Raw genomic sequence first — 16,330 nt, 5'->3', positions numbered from 1 at the left:
ATTTGGAGAATGAGGAATAAATAGGAGCAACCTCTTCATCCAGTTTGCCAGTCCCACAGGGACTGTGTAGGCACCATGGGGTCATAAGACCAGTAGTGAAGAGGTGTGCATATATATATATATATATATATATATATATATATATAAATCTACAATCTGTGATGTTCTGTGGGGGCTGAAGGGTGGACTTTCTGAGTGTCTCTCCAAAAAGACAGGGAATGACAGAAATGCATGGGGAGGTTTGTTCCTGCTCGACGAGAAGAGATGAGACGGCTTGGGCTTTCATTAAATAATGTCAGAGGCTTCCCCAGAGCTGAACTTGGCAGATTTTGCCTACTCCAATTCCTCCTGAGGAAGAGTGGCAGGATGGAAAATCCTTGGTGCTGCCCAGCAGCAATGGTGGGCAGGAGAACCTCTGGATGTCCAGCCACTGTTGGGAGAGAGCTGATGGAAAAGGCTGGCAGCCAGGAGGTGAGGCAAAAGGAACAGAGCACCACCAAGTCCTTCACTACTACTAAAGGCGTGAGTGAGAAAATAACAGGGTGCTGAGCTTTAAAAAAATAGCCCGAGCTGCCTAATGCTAGCAAACATCCTGTGGGAAAGTTAATGGCTGCTGAAAGAGACTCAATAAAGGACAGTGACAAATCTTGCTATAGACAAAAGATGAGAAAGTATCTGAAACATTTCCCATTAATATGGATTTTAAGTTTTGTTTAAGATGTGTTATTAGCTTTAACAACACTGGGTGTCAAAAAACAAGCAGGAAAGGTGTGCGAAGCATGGCACGACAAACTCTTCGGTGACCTGAGAACTAAGAGGGGAACAACAACACAAACAAATTTTAGAAATAAACATTTACAGCTGTAAGAGAGCGGGTGAGGGGCCGAAGGCAGCTTTATCCCAGACAGGGGCAGGAGGCTCAGGGCTGCCTGTGGCCGAGCGGAGCACGATCACAGCGAGGGGTGTCCGTGCACAGGGGCGCGAACGAGCCTCTTTTGGCACCAGGGTGGGCAGGCCGCCCTCAGCACGCCCGGACCGAGCCTCTCCACGGTCACGGGCGGCGGCCGGAGCAGGGGCCGGGGCCGGGGCCCGGGCAGGTTGGCCCCCGCCCGCAGCCCCGCGGACACACCCCGGCCCGGCCCGGCTCTAGGACCGGCCATGGGCTTGCCCGGAGCCCGGCTCAGCGCCTGCGCGGAGCGCCGCGGCCGAGCCCCCGAGCCCCATGGAGAGCACCGAGCCCGAGCCGAGCGACAGCCGCCCCGAGGAGGAGGAAGAGGAGGAAGAAGAGGAGGAGGAAGAAGAGGAAGAAGACGACGGCGCCCTCCTGTCCCCGGAGCAGCCCTTAGCCGCGGTGAGGCTGCGGAGGGCGGTGGCGGAAGGCCAGCGTCCCCCTCCCCGGGCCCACGGCCTGCTCCGCCGGGCGAGCACCGGGCTTTCCTGAGCGCTCTGCCCGGGCCGGGCGGGGAGGGCGGCGGGGCTCGGGGGGGCCGGGGCCGGGCGCTCGCCCAGCGCTGCCGCCGCGGCGGGAAGGGGCTACAGGTGGGACGAACCCTTCCTCCTCTGCCTGGGGCCGAGCCCTGCTCGGTGGAGCACGGGACAGAGCCGTGCAGCATGACCCTCTGAGCTGCGGGGTTCTCTTTGCAGCCCCGTCCTGGCTGCTGTCAGAGAGCTTTGTGCACCCTCTGTCCTTGTTCCTAATGTCAGATTACTGTTTATTATTATAAATTATGTTTTTGTCTCCCCCTCCCCCCTTAATTTCACAAGTAACTCCCCCTCCCTGACAGTGCAGCTCTTCCTTTGCACATGGTGGGCGTGTGGTCCTTACTAATTTCTGGCGGCCAGTGTGTAAAAAGATAACGATCCTCCTCTGAGAGATTAAAAGAAAAACATCTTGGTGCGGATATATTCTGTTTCCTGTGAAAGGGGAGAGGTGGCTTCACGTGTCCCGGGTGTCCTGAAGAGGAATTCGCTGGTAGCTGGGAAGTGTTTGGATAGAAAGTAGTGGGGTTAGCCTGTTTGGTTGGGTTTTTTTAAAGGTTACTTTGTTACCTGTAAAGAGAAATATTTCGTTTCTGTATCCTCCAGCTCAGGGTGGTTTTTGGTACCTGAAGTTGTCAGTTTGTTGTCTTTTCAATTTTCCCACTAAAGCAAGTTTACAGTTTTCACTTGCAAATATGATGGAGAACATAGGTATAAAGCAAAGCCCTGTCAAAGCCTTTATTCCATAGAGACCTGTTTTATTTGAATAAATGTGGTGTGGGAGAAGGGGAGACAAGGTTAGTAGCCTTTGCCTTGTGTGGTTAGTGTTACATGAATCTTTATTTTCCTCTTCTGAAAAGATGGAAGACTGTTTGGCAAAGAAAATGGAAATCACGGTTTCAGAAGCTGAAAAACGGACTGGGAGGAATGCCATGAACATACAAGAAACATACACTGCTTACCTCATTGAGACTAGGTGGGTGATGAGAGCTCAGTCTCAAGAGTACATGGATGTGCCATTCTAAACAGATTTTCCCTCCTTCCACTCCTAAAAATAATCAGGTACAGTCGATGAGAGGATTTAGCTGTTTTGTGCTTTGTTATGTGGCTATCAACCCACTCTGGAGCATCTTTTCCTGTGAAAATTTGGAAGCTGATCTCCAGTTCAGAACTAGCGCTGGTTTTGTGTAACTCTGTACTTTAATTCTTTATTTGGAGCTTGGTGGAAAAATGTGTGTTTGAAAGTTGTTGTATTAAAATGATGTCAGTAACTGCTTGGTTATTTCTTGGACATAAGTTGGACAAATTTATACATGTGTTTGTGAGATTTTATGTGAGGAGGTCTAAAGTAACAATTGGGCTTGGTTGAGATGACAAAAAAAAGAAGTCTCATGACTTGTGTCATGTGCTCAAAATGTGTTGCTCAGCTTATATTTGAAGTGTTTTGCTTGATCTGATTACCACTTACTCCTTCTAGATGGTTTAAGGGTTAGAGTTAGCTATTTCCTTTCTTCATACTAGCTTTAACTTTCACTGGGGAACTTGCTGCTCTCAATCTTCTTGTGTTAACAAGATTAATACTACTGGTACAATAAACATTCTCAGTATTACAAACACAAAATTTCAAGTATCAAGTAGTGAGCAAAGCTTTAAAATCTCTTCTAACTTATCCTTACTTCCCAAACAGTAACAGACGACTCCTATTATGTGGGATCACGTTACTCAGCTGAGGCAAGAATTTCAAAAGTAGACTTTGTTATGAGTTTTATTTAGCCCTCCTTTATATTACTAGTTTTAACCTTTGGGCCTTGCCTTTGGAATTATCTGCTGTACAAAGAAAACCTTCTGAAACAAAGCAGTTGCGTTTTGGAAAGCCTCTGTAGAGTTCAAATTGTAATACAGTCACATAAGCCTTCTATCTGCTAGTAAAAGGTTTCTTTGCTTGTTTAGCTGATGGGCACACCAGTCACTGACTGCAGACCTGCTGGGATAAGTTTACTATATTCACTAAACTTAAAGAACAAAATCCAAAATAGACATATATTTTTCAAATATTGTAGCTCTTTTGATAGTTGCTCAGATGCTAAAAAATACTTTTACAGTGTATTGATATTAAAGATCACATCTTCTCATATGGTGTTCTTTTTGTTGTAATGATATTTCTGAAGGGAAAGAGAAGAAAATTGGAATAATTTTGGCCTAACTGTGATATGAAGTGTACTCTGGGGACAGATTTATGCAGCCTCAGAACATGCTGACTGCATCTCCTTTTCCAGTCATCCTTGCATTACTTCAGAGTTGCTCCCACTGGTCTTTCCCAGTTGTTCTTTCATAGTGGCAAAACTGTACTTTGCTGGCCAGATTGTGTTCTTTCATTAAGATTTATTTTACTCTGTGGGCACCAAATACCAAGATCAATTACATGTTTGTCACAGAGCGATTGAAAATGTGGGTTTGTCACATCTCTAATAAAATAGGTTCTCTATTCCTTTTGCTGAGAAGGCAAAATTTCTTGCATAAATATAATTGGTGGCTATTAAATGTGCTTCCTGCTGAGCCTGTAGCTGTAGGTGGGCTTCATGGTAATTTGTCTGTGGGTAATAAGATATTTTGTAGCTGAAGAATAAAACAGTTTATAGTAATATAAAGGGAAGACCACTTAATAATAGTTGCATTATGTTTATGTGAACTAGGGTTCCACCATTACTGCTATCTAGGATCTAATTTCAGTTTGAATTGAGGAATTCTATCTGGGTGAATAAGAGACATAAGACCATGGTATATGGTTTTAAAACAGGAGCTGAGTGCTTAAATCTTTAACACGTAAGTTTCACTGGTGCTGGTGAAAATGTTTGCAAAATGCAAGTGATAGGTGTTACTTTTTTCTTTTTAAATGAAAAGATTAATTAATATGCTCACATTTTTGTGTTACTTTTGTTGATTTTTTTATTAATGTGATATTGTATTTTGATGTAGATATATTTATTTGAGACAAAACAAACTCCATTGCTGTAGACTGCAGAACATCAGCAAATTCCAAGGGTTGTGCTTCCTGAAATCATCTTCTTGCTTTGGACCCTTCTGCATTAGCTAATCCGATTTTTTTGTGATGAGCTATTTCCATTCAATTAGTCATGATGTCAGTTTGTTTCACAGCTTCTGTTAAACTGTACAGTTATTTAAAACTAAATCAGTTTTTATATTCTCCCTGTGAGAGCGGAGGTCACTTCTACCTATTTGTGGGAAATGGCATTAAGGGAAGTACAAATTCTTAAGATGTATAGCTAAATATTCCTTCTGAGATGTGCTCAGCATACCACTTGCTTTCTATAAGGGAAGTAGCAAAGACCCAGGATCTCACTAAAATCCAGACTTGTTTGTTAGAATTTTAGGCAGCTGTGTCTTATATCAGAGTCTGCATGAAACTACAAGAACTTGGGTAGAATAAACCTCAAGTCTGACTCCTGGCTTTGTACCTGTTATTTTTCATGACAGAGCTGAGAGTTAATCAAAATGCAGAATACCTCTTAAGTGCTCTGTGGTATTGCACTTTCAATTATAGGACATAGAGGGAATGCCTTTTTTTTCCTGGTCTCGTTTAAAGTAAACAATTTCTTCTGTAGTAGTAGGACAATTCCATTTAGTTCACTTTCCTTTCATCCCTGCTGACTATCAGATTTCTATCCTGGCCTTCTCAATCAAACACAATATGATGACTGGCATGTATTTTTTTTTGGGTCTGTTTTACATGTGGCTTTAGGAAAAGGTAGCACAAGATTGTGCAGCCTGGTGTCTGGCCACTTAATATCAGAATCCCTGGTTTCCAGCCCTACTAGACTTCACTTCCTCTTGCAGTAATTTGACAAGGAAGCTAATTTTATTTCCTTTTTACTCCTGCAGTATGGCTGGGAAGTTACTAGTCCTATTTCTGTTTTCAGTATTTGGAAAGTTTTCCACTAGTTAAGTTGTGATAGGAGTGTTACCTGCTTCTCTGTTAAGACCTTGGATTGCCCATCCAAGGTGTGAAAACTTCTAAAGAAACTTTCTGTGAGAGAAATGAATTTTGAAATCAGCAGCTGGCCAGGTCACAGCTCAGTGATAGCAGTGCTGCATTATGGGATTTCAGGAGTTTTTCCTTTGTTATGTGTTTTTTAGTATCCTTCTCAAAGTTTCCTGTTTTGCACTGGGCTAGGTGAAAAGCCCAGGCATGGGTTTCCTGAGAAGAGGCACAGGATGAATACCCACAGAGCCATGTTGTCTTCTGATAGAACAGTAAAGGGCAGATTTTGGCCAATGGGAGTCAGGAAGACTTGTCCAAAGTATTCCAAAGGAGGTAGGAGGGAAGAAGTCTAAATTCAGCGTGAGATTTAAACAGGGGAGAGTTGGGAGATGAAAGAAGACAGAGGACTTGAGAACTTAATTTTCTGTTGGTTTTTACTTGATTGATACTATGAATCATTCATCTTCCTGAAAAAATGTATGTTTTAGTTAAATACAGTAAACTGGGTAAAAGTATAAAGGAACCAAAGAGTCACCTGGCTGTGAAAAATCTTCTGGCAAGATAAATGCCTCCTTGTCATACAGCTTGCCAGGCAGAAGACCAAATATTAAGCATCAGCTGTCTGAGATGCCTGAATACAGAGACTATTTCTAAATAGCTGTTGGAAAAAGTTGCCCATCCCTCTAAAATAGTGTTCCTCTGCACAGGGAGTGAACCTTGCCCACTACAGGGAGTGGAAGTGTCACTTCTCATACACTGGAAGGTCGAAGGCTGAAAGCAAAGTTACTGCTTCTGCCATTGAAGAGGTGATTGCTTTTACAAGGAAATAAACCTGTGTATTTCCTTCTTGTCTGATTTAGTACTTCACAGACATTTGTCTTTTTATTGCGCTCAGAATTATTTAATGGCTCATTTAAGATAATTAGTTTTAGATGGGAAGTGAGAAGAGGTTAATTAGATGGACTAAAGTTTTCACTTTGACACTTTGAATTAAGGCAAATAAATGAGACATGGAGTAATGTAGTCTTTGAATTGGTTATGATAACATCGGTTATAAATGTAAAAGCTGAAGGTTTCAATTTTGTCTTTTTAATTTTTTCAGGCAGGTTGGTTTGTTCAATGAATAACTTGCATTGTTAAAAGTGTACTTAAAGGGGAAACATATGGTTTCCTTGCCTGAAGACTGTACAAGTATTATATTGTGTTTTTAGAACCAAAACAAATTGAGAAGTTTGACTGAATGTCAACAAGTGATTATGATCTTAATTGAAACTGGTCCACAATACTTGCATTTAATGGGGGAGTTCATAACGTGGTCTAAAAAGTTAGATGGTAGTGAAGGTATTAAGTGTAATGAGTACCTTTGTGGATTTTTACTTCCTTTCTGAAATGGTGTTCCTGGGGAGGAAATGCTCTTGTAATTGGTGATATTTTATGACCTCATATGTAACCAGGTGGAGACATTTTTGGTGTGATTAAAAAAAAAAATTCTCTAATCTTGGTTGCCTGTCCTAAATCCATCCATGCAGTTTCAAACTCTTATTACCTCATTTAGAAGGCCATGGTGCTGACTCCTGACTGAGGGCTGTGCAGTGCTTTCTCACTACAGCTTTGCTGCTCCCCTCCTTTACCCTTCAGCATTGTGTGCTCTAGAGAGCACAGCCTGAGGGTTTACTGCAAGCCTGGGTGTAAGGGGGAATCTGCAACTGATACTAATAATTTCAAAATGTCTTGAATGTATTCAAATCAATTACTTAAGCATGGCTTCTTTGTTAGGCCCCTCCTGATGAAGATAAAAGCAGCTGTAAAAGGCAGTGTTTGGACTTCTTAGACATTGAGAATAAATACATGCTAGAATAAAGGAATCAAGTATGATCTGAGATGAGAATAATGTCAGGCTGCTTAACACACTATGGTGAGGTGGTTGTCTCAGGTCCTGTCTAGTTAAGAAAGAATAAACTATACAGGCAAGTTTGACCTTCAAGATTCTCTGGGAGTAATTTAATCTTTTTCTTCAGGGTATAGTGTGAGGTTTTTGTTTCTCTTGCAAGGGTTATAAAGCTTGATTAACTGAGTCTGGGAGAAGCCTAGCTGCTGTCCGCAGATCTGCTCTGTCAGAATAAATTGACAGTATGCTTTAGATGTAGTAAACCTCCTTAGTGTCTTCATTACGGGCAGGGTAGGTGCCGTGAGTGGTATGAACTGGTCTGGCAGTCTGCTTCCTTCTTCCTGGAGTTCTTGAGGCCCTGTGTGGGCATAAAACTTGGAGTAACAAGGTAGTGGTTTGTGCTGATGTAGGACTAGGCTTCTCTAAAAAGCTGTGGTCCTTTCCTGCTAAAGTGTAATGCTCCCAAATGACCTTTTAAAATTTTTGATTAATATTTCATTTCCTGCTTAATGTGTATGGACTGAGGTGTTATTACTATATTTTTTTAAAATAACTGATGGATTCTTATTAATTGTAGCAAATACAAAGCTGATAAGCAGGTGTGTTCAGAAAGGGGTTTTATTGTTTTATTTTTTTCTACAGTTAAGGCTCAGCATGGACTTTGCTGCTCCTACTTTCTAATTAACTCTGCAAAACAATTGTGGAGCATTATAAGCATGATTTAGAGTGAACAATTCTCCTGTCAGAAGGCTGGCACAGCAGCATCTGTATCTGTATCACAGATGTGTCCTCCTGAGATGTGGCTGGGCTCTCAGGGCAGTCCTGACCTGCATTTTTCTTGTCTCCCTGTTTATGTTTGCTTGTGCAGCCTGTTCTCAGGCAGGGTTCCCATAATACTATCACGTAGTGATGGTAGCAGTCTTTCTTAAGGGTTGACAATAACCAGTGTGGAAATCTTGAAACCCATGGTGAAAGTCAGTGCAGCTGGTTGGTAGGCTGCTGAAGCTGAAGATTAAAAGGATCTGTAATTCTGAAGTATTTTTATGTGAGTGTCTTGAATGGCCAGACTGTTTATGAACCCCTGCTGGGAGTTTCTCCTCTAGGAATGTAATGTTTGTGCTTTCAGCTTTTGACTAAACAATTAATCTTCTGATGCATAGTAGCTCAATTCCTTAGCTATTTAAATTTACCTCTTACTCATCAATAGTTCAATCACTAGATACCTGCTTTGAGCTGAAGTGTTCTTGTAATATTTAAATGGTGCAGCAGTTAGTGAGGGGAGGAATGCTACACAGCCTGTCAGGCTGGGCTGAGCTTACCCTCTTCAGAACTCAGTATTTGCAGGTGCAGCTTCATTGAATTAAAATACTCTAGTAGGGAAGTGTTCTGTGGGATGGTGGCAGTGTGAATAGTGGCTGTCAGCAGTGTGCTTGCCTTTTCTCTTGAATCACTCTGAAACAGTTTTAATCTGCAGCAGCTTGTATTGAATGCTATAAATTTATCTTTTTATCTTCTTAGTTGTGAAGTTTCTTTTCCCCTACAAATTCAGTCACCTGGAATAAATGTGCTTTCCCCAAGGCATGGGTAGATACATAAAAATTGTTTCACCTTACTAAGTTAAAAAAGTATCTTTTGCATTTTACTGTATGACATTATTCCACCTTAAGGTGTAACTAACCCAAAACATATAGCAAGACTGTTCCTCTCTAATAAGAGTTCACTTCCTTCCATCTGTGATGCCAAGAGGGGGCAAAAGGCAGTGCCCACAAATTCAAACATGTGAGAGTAAGAAAACCTCTTTATTGTAAGGTTTGTCAAACATGGGAGTGGGTTGCTCAGTGTGGTGGTAGTCTCAGTCCTTGGACATACCAAAACCCAAGTGGATGTGGCTCAGAACATTCTGCTTTGGGAGTTGGATTGCAGACATGCAGAGGTCCCTTCCATGTAGGTTTATGCCAGTGCTTTCTGTGCTAGCTAGTCACGTAAATGAAGAATAAGGTACATACAGATATCGCTGTTTTCTGTTAAGTGCCTTGTGTGAATTCTCTCTCTGTGTTTATTCTGGCATATGCTAACTGCTAGAAGTGTTACTATCCAATGCTTATTTTATGATATTGCAAAATATTTCTGTTGCTTTGGATGCCTTGTATGAAAAATTAATTTTCTCGTCAAGTTTTTCTATTACTTTCTAATCCTTCAATATTCAATGATTTCTCCTTTTATAGTAACATAAAATCCTTTATTACCTTGCTAGGTCACGTTTGTTTTAAGTCTTCAACGAATTTTTCAGACTCATCAATTTTGTACCTATGTGCTCTAGCTAGTTTGTTACATTTTTAGCCCTTAAATATAAAAATGTGTCACTTTGAACAAAAAAAAGAAAACTGGAAGTACTTTAAAATTTGCTTTTTCTAAAAATATCTTTTAAAATATCTTAATATTTTTAAAGTTATATTTGTAACTTTGTCAATTGTTGTATGCAAGACAGTTTTTGTCCTCTGAAGTGAACTCTTTCCCACTGAATAGTAAATTTCTTCTTACAATGTTCTGTATCCTTCAGGTACTCATGAAATTTTACTGACTGAACCTAACACTGTTCCAAGAGAAATAGGGCTATTTATGTAATGATGTGGACTAAGCCACATGTATCTCTTTACTTGATTGTGACCTATCTGTTTGTTTTGGATGTGTAAGTGCATTGACTTTTCCTGTGTTCCTAGAGATTTGAGTGCTATCAGGTGGAAACTATAAATATTTTAAAATTAAGTATGTAGACTTGAAATTAATTAAAGTTGCTTTAGGTTATGGGCAAGTCGTGCTGTAGTTGCTACTTATTCTTGGGGCCTTTGGTCTAACTGCACTGATGGTTTTTGAGGGAGTAGGTGATGGCTCACTGAGGTTCAAATTTGCTGCTTTATCTTTCAGAGCTGTTGAGTCACAGACTGAGGGACAGTGTGCCCCAGTGGAGTCCCTGTGGCGACGTTACAGTGAATTTGAGTTGTTGAGGAATTATTTGTCAGTTACCTACCCACATATTGTTGTTCCACCTTTGCCAGAAAAAAGGGTAAGGAAACCAAAACTGTGGATTGCTTTCTCTTGTTTGTTTTTTAATTTACTGTTGACACTCTTCTGTTTAACTAGGCTGACTTTGTTTGGCATAAGCTATCAGCAGATAATATGGATCCAGATTTTGTGGAAAGAAGAAGAATTGGTCTGGAAAACTTCTTGTTACGTGTGGCTTCACATCCTGTTCTTTGCCAAGACAAAATCTTTTATGCATTTTTAATGCAGGTATAGTAAAGTTATTTCTAAATACATAATTTAGTGTTTATTTAATTAAGATAATGTCCTTTTGGTCTTATCTATTGACCCATAACTTGTTCTATGTCAGGAGGAAAGATAGACAATCTGAATAAACTTAGAGGAAAAGGCTTGTCCAGCTAAAAGCTTCTTGAGAGCAGTCTGCAGAAGTACAGTTGCCCTTTTAATCTACCTTATGACTTTTTTCCAATCAAGTTGTAAGGCTTCTAAGAGAGAATTTCAACCTCTTTGGAAAAGCCTGTTGGAAACTTAATGCATGCTGGTTTGGAGCTCTTCCATAGGACTAAAGCTGAACTAGTTACCGTGCTATACTTCTGACTGCAAGGGCAGCACTGACTTCCAGTTTGCTTTTTGAATATCCATGGTTTCTTTAGCTTTGTAGTTTGAATCATGATTTCTTCATGTATCATGGTCCAAGACTGCTAGAATATGTTGTCACAAAAGTTGTGGTCAACTTAAGCATTGCATTCTGCAGCTTTCAACTTTAGGAGATGTTGGATAGTTCTTTTTTCTGTGCTTTGATGAGAGACTTGCAAATACTGGACTGAACAGCTATGTTTGCCACAGTACAGTATGTGGGTGAACCAATGTGTGGGAGCTGAAAACAATGAAAAACCAGCCAGTACTCCTGAGCCAGATGGTGGCATGTGCAACCAAAATGTTGTCACCTGTATGCTCTCTGCCTCGAGCTGCAAAGGTCCTTGGAGCTGGTAATCTCAGAGGTAAAATATGTTAGCTACTCTTCTTTAGACAAAGCAGTGTGGCTCCTGCTCCCAGCTGATAGATTGAGGTAATTGAGAAGAGGGTTTTTTGAGGGGAGATTAGTATGTAGGCACAACATAATGATTGGTTATTCTTAACCCAGATTCTTGAAAAGACATGGGGAGGGTTACTGAGGCAGAAGCCAGGCATACTGGAGAAGCTCCTTTGATATAGGCTCTTATAAGGACTTGCAAAACCTGCAGCATTCCTAAATCCCTCTAACTGAACATTCTTCTCCTGTATTTTTAGGAAGGTGGATGGAAAGAAATGGTAAATGAGACTGGATTTCAGCTGAAGGTAATTATTGTAATTGTTTGTCTCGTGATTGCTGTGACACAGACATATTCCTGCAAACATGTTTTAGGCTATTTATGAAAGGATGTTTGCTGTAAGAACGAGTTAAAGGCATTGGTTTATGAATAGTTGTTATTACAAAAACCAGTGATGTTCTTGGCATGTGATAGATAGGATTGCAGTTAAATTCTCTAGCAGGTTTGCTACGTGCCTATGTGATTCTGCTGGTAATGTAGAAGTATGATCCTTATAAGCTTTAAAAGTAATGAACTTGAGGACACAGCTGTGGGTTTTTGTGTTTTCTGTTTAGTTTAGCATTTTTAAATGTGGGTGTCAGATTTAGTCTGGTAAGAGGTGCAAGGTGTCAAAAAAAGGTAAGCAAAGAGGTCTCAATTGTAGGACTTTGCAAGGAGCAGTTGATGAAAGGGACTAAGACAGACGGATTTGGTGCCCCTTAACTGTTTAACAGGATGTGTCTTGAAGTAATACTATCCTCATTGACATCAGCGAGTTCATGGCTGGGTAAACTGGTGGAAGACTTGCAGGAATAAATGATCAGAGGTCGTGTGCTTGTACAGGTCAAGAATCTGAGAAGCTGATAGGTTGCTGGGCTGTGTCTGGAAGAATTACTGTATGGGGACAAATACTGAGCTTTTTGTTTCATTGTAATGTGATCTGCTCTCATGAAATCACAACTGAAAGCTAGGTGGATTATGAAGAATTATTCTAAATAGTGAGAGCTAAAGAAAATCCCTGGTGCTCTTATCCTGAGTCCAAGGGGCTTTGATACTGACACTTACTGTTGATAACTTAAGTTGACAATAATTCTCTTCCATCACAGTTGGGTTTGCATACTACTAATATTCATAATGCAAACAATGTAAAGCTCTGAAGCTGCATACACTTATAGGAGTTCAGAAAGTTTGTACTGGTAGGGTGTGTTCAGGAGAGCACACAGTGGTGTGTTTAAGGAAGAAAACTCATAGCAGAACGCTGAGAATATTCGCCTCCCTGAAACCACATTGTAGATTAAATGAGAGATGAACAAGTCTTGTTTTCCCTCTAGATTTGATTGTGTATGTTTTCCCTTTTACAGTTTCAGTTTCCTTAGGAAAGAAAAATAACTTTTCCAAAAGCCTGGCTAAAAGAATCTTCCCTTTATGCTACATCTGAAGTATAAACTCTCAGTATTTAGCACTATACTGGAAGGAAAACCTCTATTCAGTGCATGTTTTAGACTGGAATTAGACCGTTTGTTTATGTTTCTGCTGCCTCTGTTGCATTTAAGCAGGATGTGTTTTTTGTCTGAAATGATTTGAAGTCTCTAACTAAACTTTAAATTAGGTATTAATGCAGCGTAGCATGCTATAGCTGAATGTTAATGCTGGAGACTTTGTTTATTCTGCCAGCTGTGTCATTAAATCATTACTTTCCTCCCTGCTAACCCCAGCACTTAAAAATTAAGGGATTTTTAATTTAAGGGATTTGTCACTTGGGGTTTTAACCTTCCTGTAGGAAAGAAAAAATTCCCATCTCTCTTTAGTTTACATAAATGATTATAGGATCATAGTAGGCATTAACTCTCTGAAAACTCCTCAGCTGTACCTCATTTGATGGGTGGTTCTTCTCTAAAATGCTTGTGCATGTTACTCTTAAATCAATTTTAAGACTGGACAGATGTTTCTCTAGAAGCCTAACTCTGGTGTAAATGCTCAGAAATGGTGTATGAGAGTTACTGTGCTGCAGCTGGCAAAAACGAAATAGCCCAACTGAGATGGTTGAGCATTGTCAGGATCATGCTTCCTGCCTGACAGTGTTTGTATGAACCTACTGAACTCTTCCTTCAGAGCACTATGTGTGCCTGTGACAAAAGACAAAAACTTACCCTGTAACTGTAGGGTAGGAATTTGTCCTTTCCAAGTGTAAAGCCATTGGATGTGTCTGCTGCCCCAACAGATTCAAATGACTTTGGTGCCTGCTGTTTCAACATAAATACAGGCTTTTGGGAAATAGCTGCTCAGAGGGAAAGGCTCTGATAATGTCAGTGTATCTAGGTGATGTTTGGACTGTGAGAGGATATGTGAGGAGTACCTATAGGTGTGTGTGAACAACCCAAAACAGAACTGGCTTGTATATTGATTTGTTGGGGTATGGCAGTGGAGATCCAAGACCATACAAGCCTCAGAATATGCTTTGAATAAGCATAAAGGCTGGGACTTGGAGTTCCTACAGTGTTTTGTGTTCCTTGTGCTATCTGGGACATCCTTCCCCATCCTGCCTTGTCTTCCTTTTGCAAGATATTCTTAGAGAAGCGTCACATGTAGTGGTGACAATGAACCTGCTTTTTCCCAATGTCAGTCAGTCTTAGTCTGGAGGGTTTTGTTCCCTTACTTTTCAGTTTGTGCATTATGCTTTGTTTTGGTGATTTGGCCATTGGAAGAACAGCTAAAGTTAACCTGGGTCTGCCACCAGTCCACCACTAAACCATGCCCCTGAGTGCCACATCAACATATCTTTTAAACACATTGAAGGATAGTGACTCCATCACTTCTGTGGGCAGACTGATCCTGTGTTCGACAATCCTTTTGGTAAAGAAATTTTTCCTAGCATCCAATCTGAACTTCCTCTGAAGCAACTTGAGGCCAGTTCCTCTTGTCCTACTGCTTGTTATGTGGGAGAAGAGACAAACCTTCACCTCACTACAACCTCCTTTCAGGTAATTGTGGAGAGCAATTAAGGTTTCCCCATAGCCTCCTTTTCTCTAGGCTATGTATGGGGTATCTTCTGCTCAGCCCAAATGTAGTGGGAGGTGAAATAGACTGTGCCTGTCTTATCTGTAGAGGCTATTACAAGGGCCCTAAAGGCATGACTGTTCTTGTTTTGGGAAGACACTGTTCCCTTCACTGACAAATTCAAAATAGCTCTTCAAGCTCTGAGTTTTCTATAACAGGGCACAAAATATTCTTTTGTCATATACCATCACTAACAAGTACTGCTGAAGTAACTTAGTGCTTGCAGCTAAGGCCCAGCAGGGGTACACTAAAGACTACACTATAGGAAATCTATACACCTTACAAGGTGTGCTGATTTATTTTCCTTTTACTGAAGAGAAGGGTGTTTTGATAAAAGTAAACTCCAGCCATTTACCCACAACTGGCATTTTTCTTTTGTATAGATGAGCCCTGTGTGAGCTGTGTGTAAAATGCATCGTAGGAATGAAGAGTTGTAGTGATGTGGACCTCGTGGATGAGGCTGGGATCTCTCATCTGAGTTGGTGTCTTGTTAGGTGTAAATACTCATTGCACAGTTTAACAGTCAATAAACTGGGAAAAAACCCTCCATCTCCTTCAAAACATTCAATACTACTGTTGCAGTAATTGGTAAACCATCATCTCAAAAACTAAATCAGTCAATTACCTTTTTAAATAGGTATTGAATTTTATCCTGTAGAGATTTATATATGCTCTACTACAGAGAAGAACATTGCATTAAAAAGGGCTCTATTCTGATATACAAATTACATATTTTCTGTAAAGCAAGTCATAAAAAGTAAGAGAACAACATATATAAGATTTTGATTTCACTGGGGAACAGTTCCTGGTAATAAAGAGCATATAGAGGTCACTCTACCACTGGTTTTATTTGGTTTGAGAAATATAAAATAGCTTGTCCATATGGTCTTAAGTTACCTAATTGCTTCATCTAAAAAGAATGTGGGGTTGTGTATCTTAACTCCATGAGTTGTGCAGCATTTTAAGAAGAGACTATTTTTGTGGGACTTGGATTATACCAGCTTTATTTTAATGGTTACTGTTTACATCATATTCCCAAAAATAGTGTAGTTTTTTGACTTTTTAATAAAAATATCTGACATTCAGGGCAGCTAGTTTCAACTTGTTCAATGTTTGAAGATTTAAATATGCCATGAAGGCTGGACATTTTTCTAATGGTGCTGCCAGAAGGCTGAGATTTTTTTTGTCACTGAAATTTAATTGCATTAAATTAACAAAGCTTTTTTTCCCCTTTTTCAGGCAGATTCCAGATTAAAAGCTCTTAATGCAACATTCAGAGTGAAAAACCCAGACAAGTAAGACTCCACATCCTTCTTCCCTCCCTTTCCCCTTTTCAGTTACAGCTATAACTTCAGGTGACAGAATATTCTATCTCTTTAATATAAATTCGGAAAAGAAAAATTATCTTTCTGCACTTCAAATCTTAACAGAAGCCCAATAAAGAGGCAGTGTGAAAAGATTTGATAAGTCCTGCCTCCAGAAGCAGGAAGCATTCATAAAAATCCCATCACTTTATGTAAAAGGATTATTTAATTTTAGCTAGACTAAAACAAAGGGACGAAAAGACCCCAAAACCAGACTCTGAAAAAGAACTTCTTAATGTTTGTTTTCAAGAAATCTTTCCAAGCATGAAAAGAATACAGATTGATAGTAGACTTTTCCAAAAGTCTGCTAGTGTACAGCTCTGGATGCACACACCCTAGTGTTGCAGTTCATAGTTCTTTCCAAGCTGCCAATTTTCACAGATGCTTTTGGAGGTCCAGAGGTCAGTTCAGCTCTATTGCAGTTTACAGA

General features: G+C 40.3%; 1 protein-coding gene across 2 annotated transcripts in view; it reads left to right on the top strand.

Moving 5' to 3' along the window:
• The first annotated feature begins 1,091 nt into the window (after positions 1–1,091).
• SNX4 (sorting nexin 4) overlaps positions 1,092–16,330 on the top strand; it is a 32,428-nt gene continuing 17,189 nt past the window's right edge. Inside the window, exons 1-6 of one of the 2 annotated variants that reach the window (XM_086896337.1) lie at positions 1,092–1,351; positions 2,340–2,455; positions 10,293–10,431; positions 10,530–10,658; positions 11,700–11,747; positions 15,776–15,831. In XM_086896337.1, coding sequence (XP_086752463.1) covers positions 1,223–1,351; positions 2,340–2,455; positions 10,293–10,431; positions 10,530–10,658; positions 11,700–11,747; positions 15,776–15,831 — 617 coding nt within the window. In that variant the 5' untranslated portion in view covers positions 1,092–1,222. Of the gene's footprint in view, positions 1,352–2,339; positions 2,456–10,292; positions 10,432–10,508; positions 10,659–11,699; positions 11,748–15,775; positions 15,832–16,330 lie in introns of both variants that reach the window. The other variant, XM_086896336.1, reaches the window with a different exon arrangement.

The sequence above is a fragment of the Cyanistes caeruleus genome, chromosome 7, assembly GCF_971803275.1.
Source record: "Cyanistes caeruleus chromosome 7, bCyaCae1.hap1.1, whole genome shotgun sequence".
In the NCBI taxonomy this organism is placed as follows: Eukaryota; Metazoa; Chordata; class Aves; order Passeriformes; family Paridae; genus Cyanistes; species Cyanistes caeruleus.
This window is presented reverse-complemented; position numbering and strand designations above follow the sequence as displayed.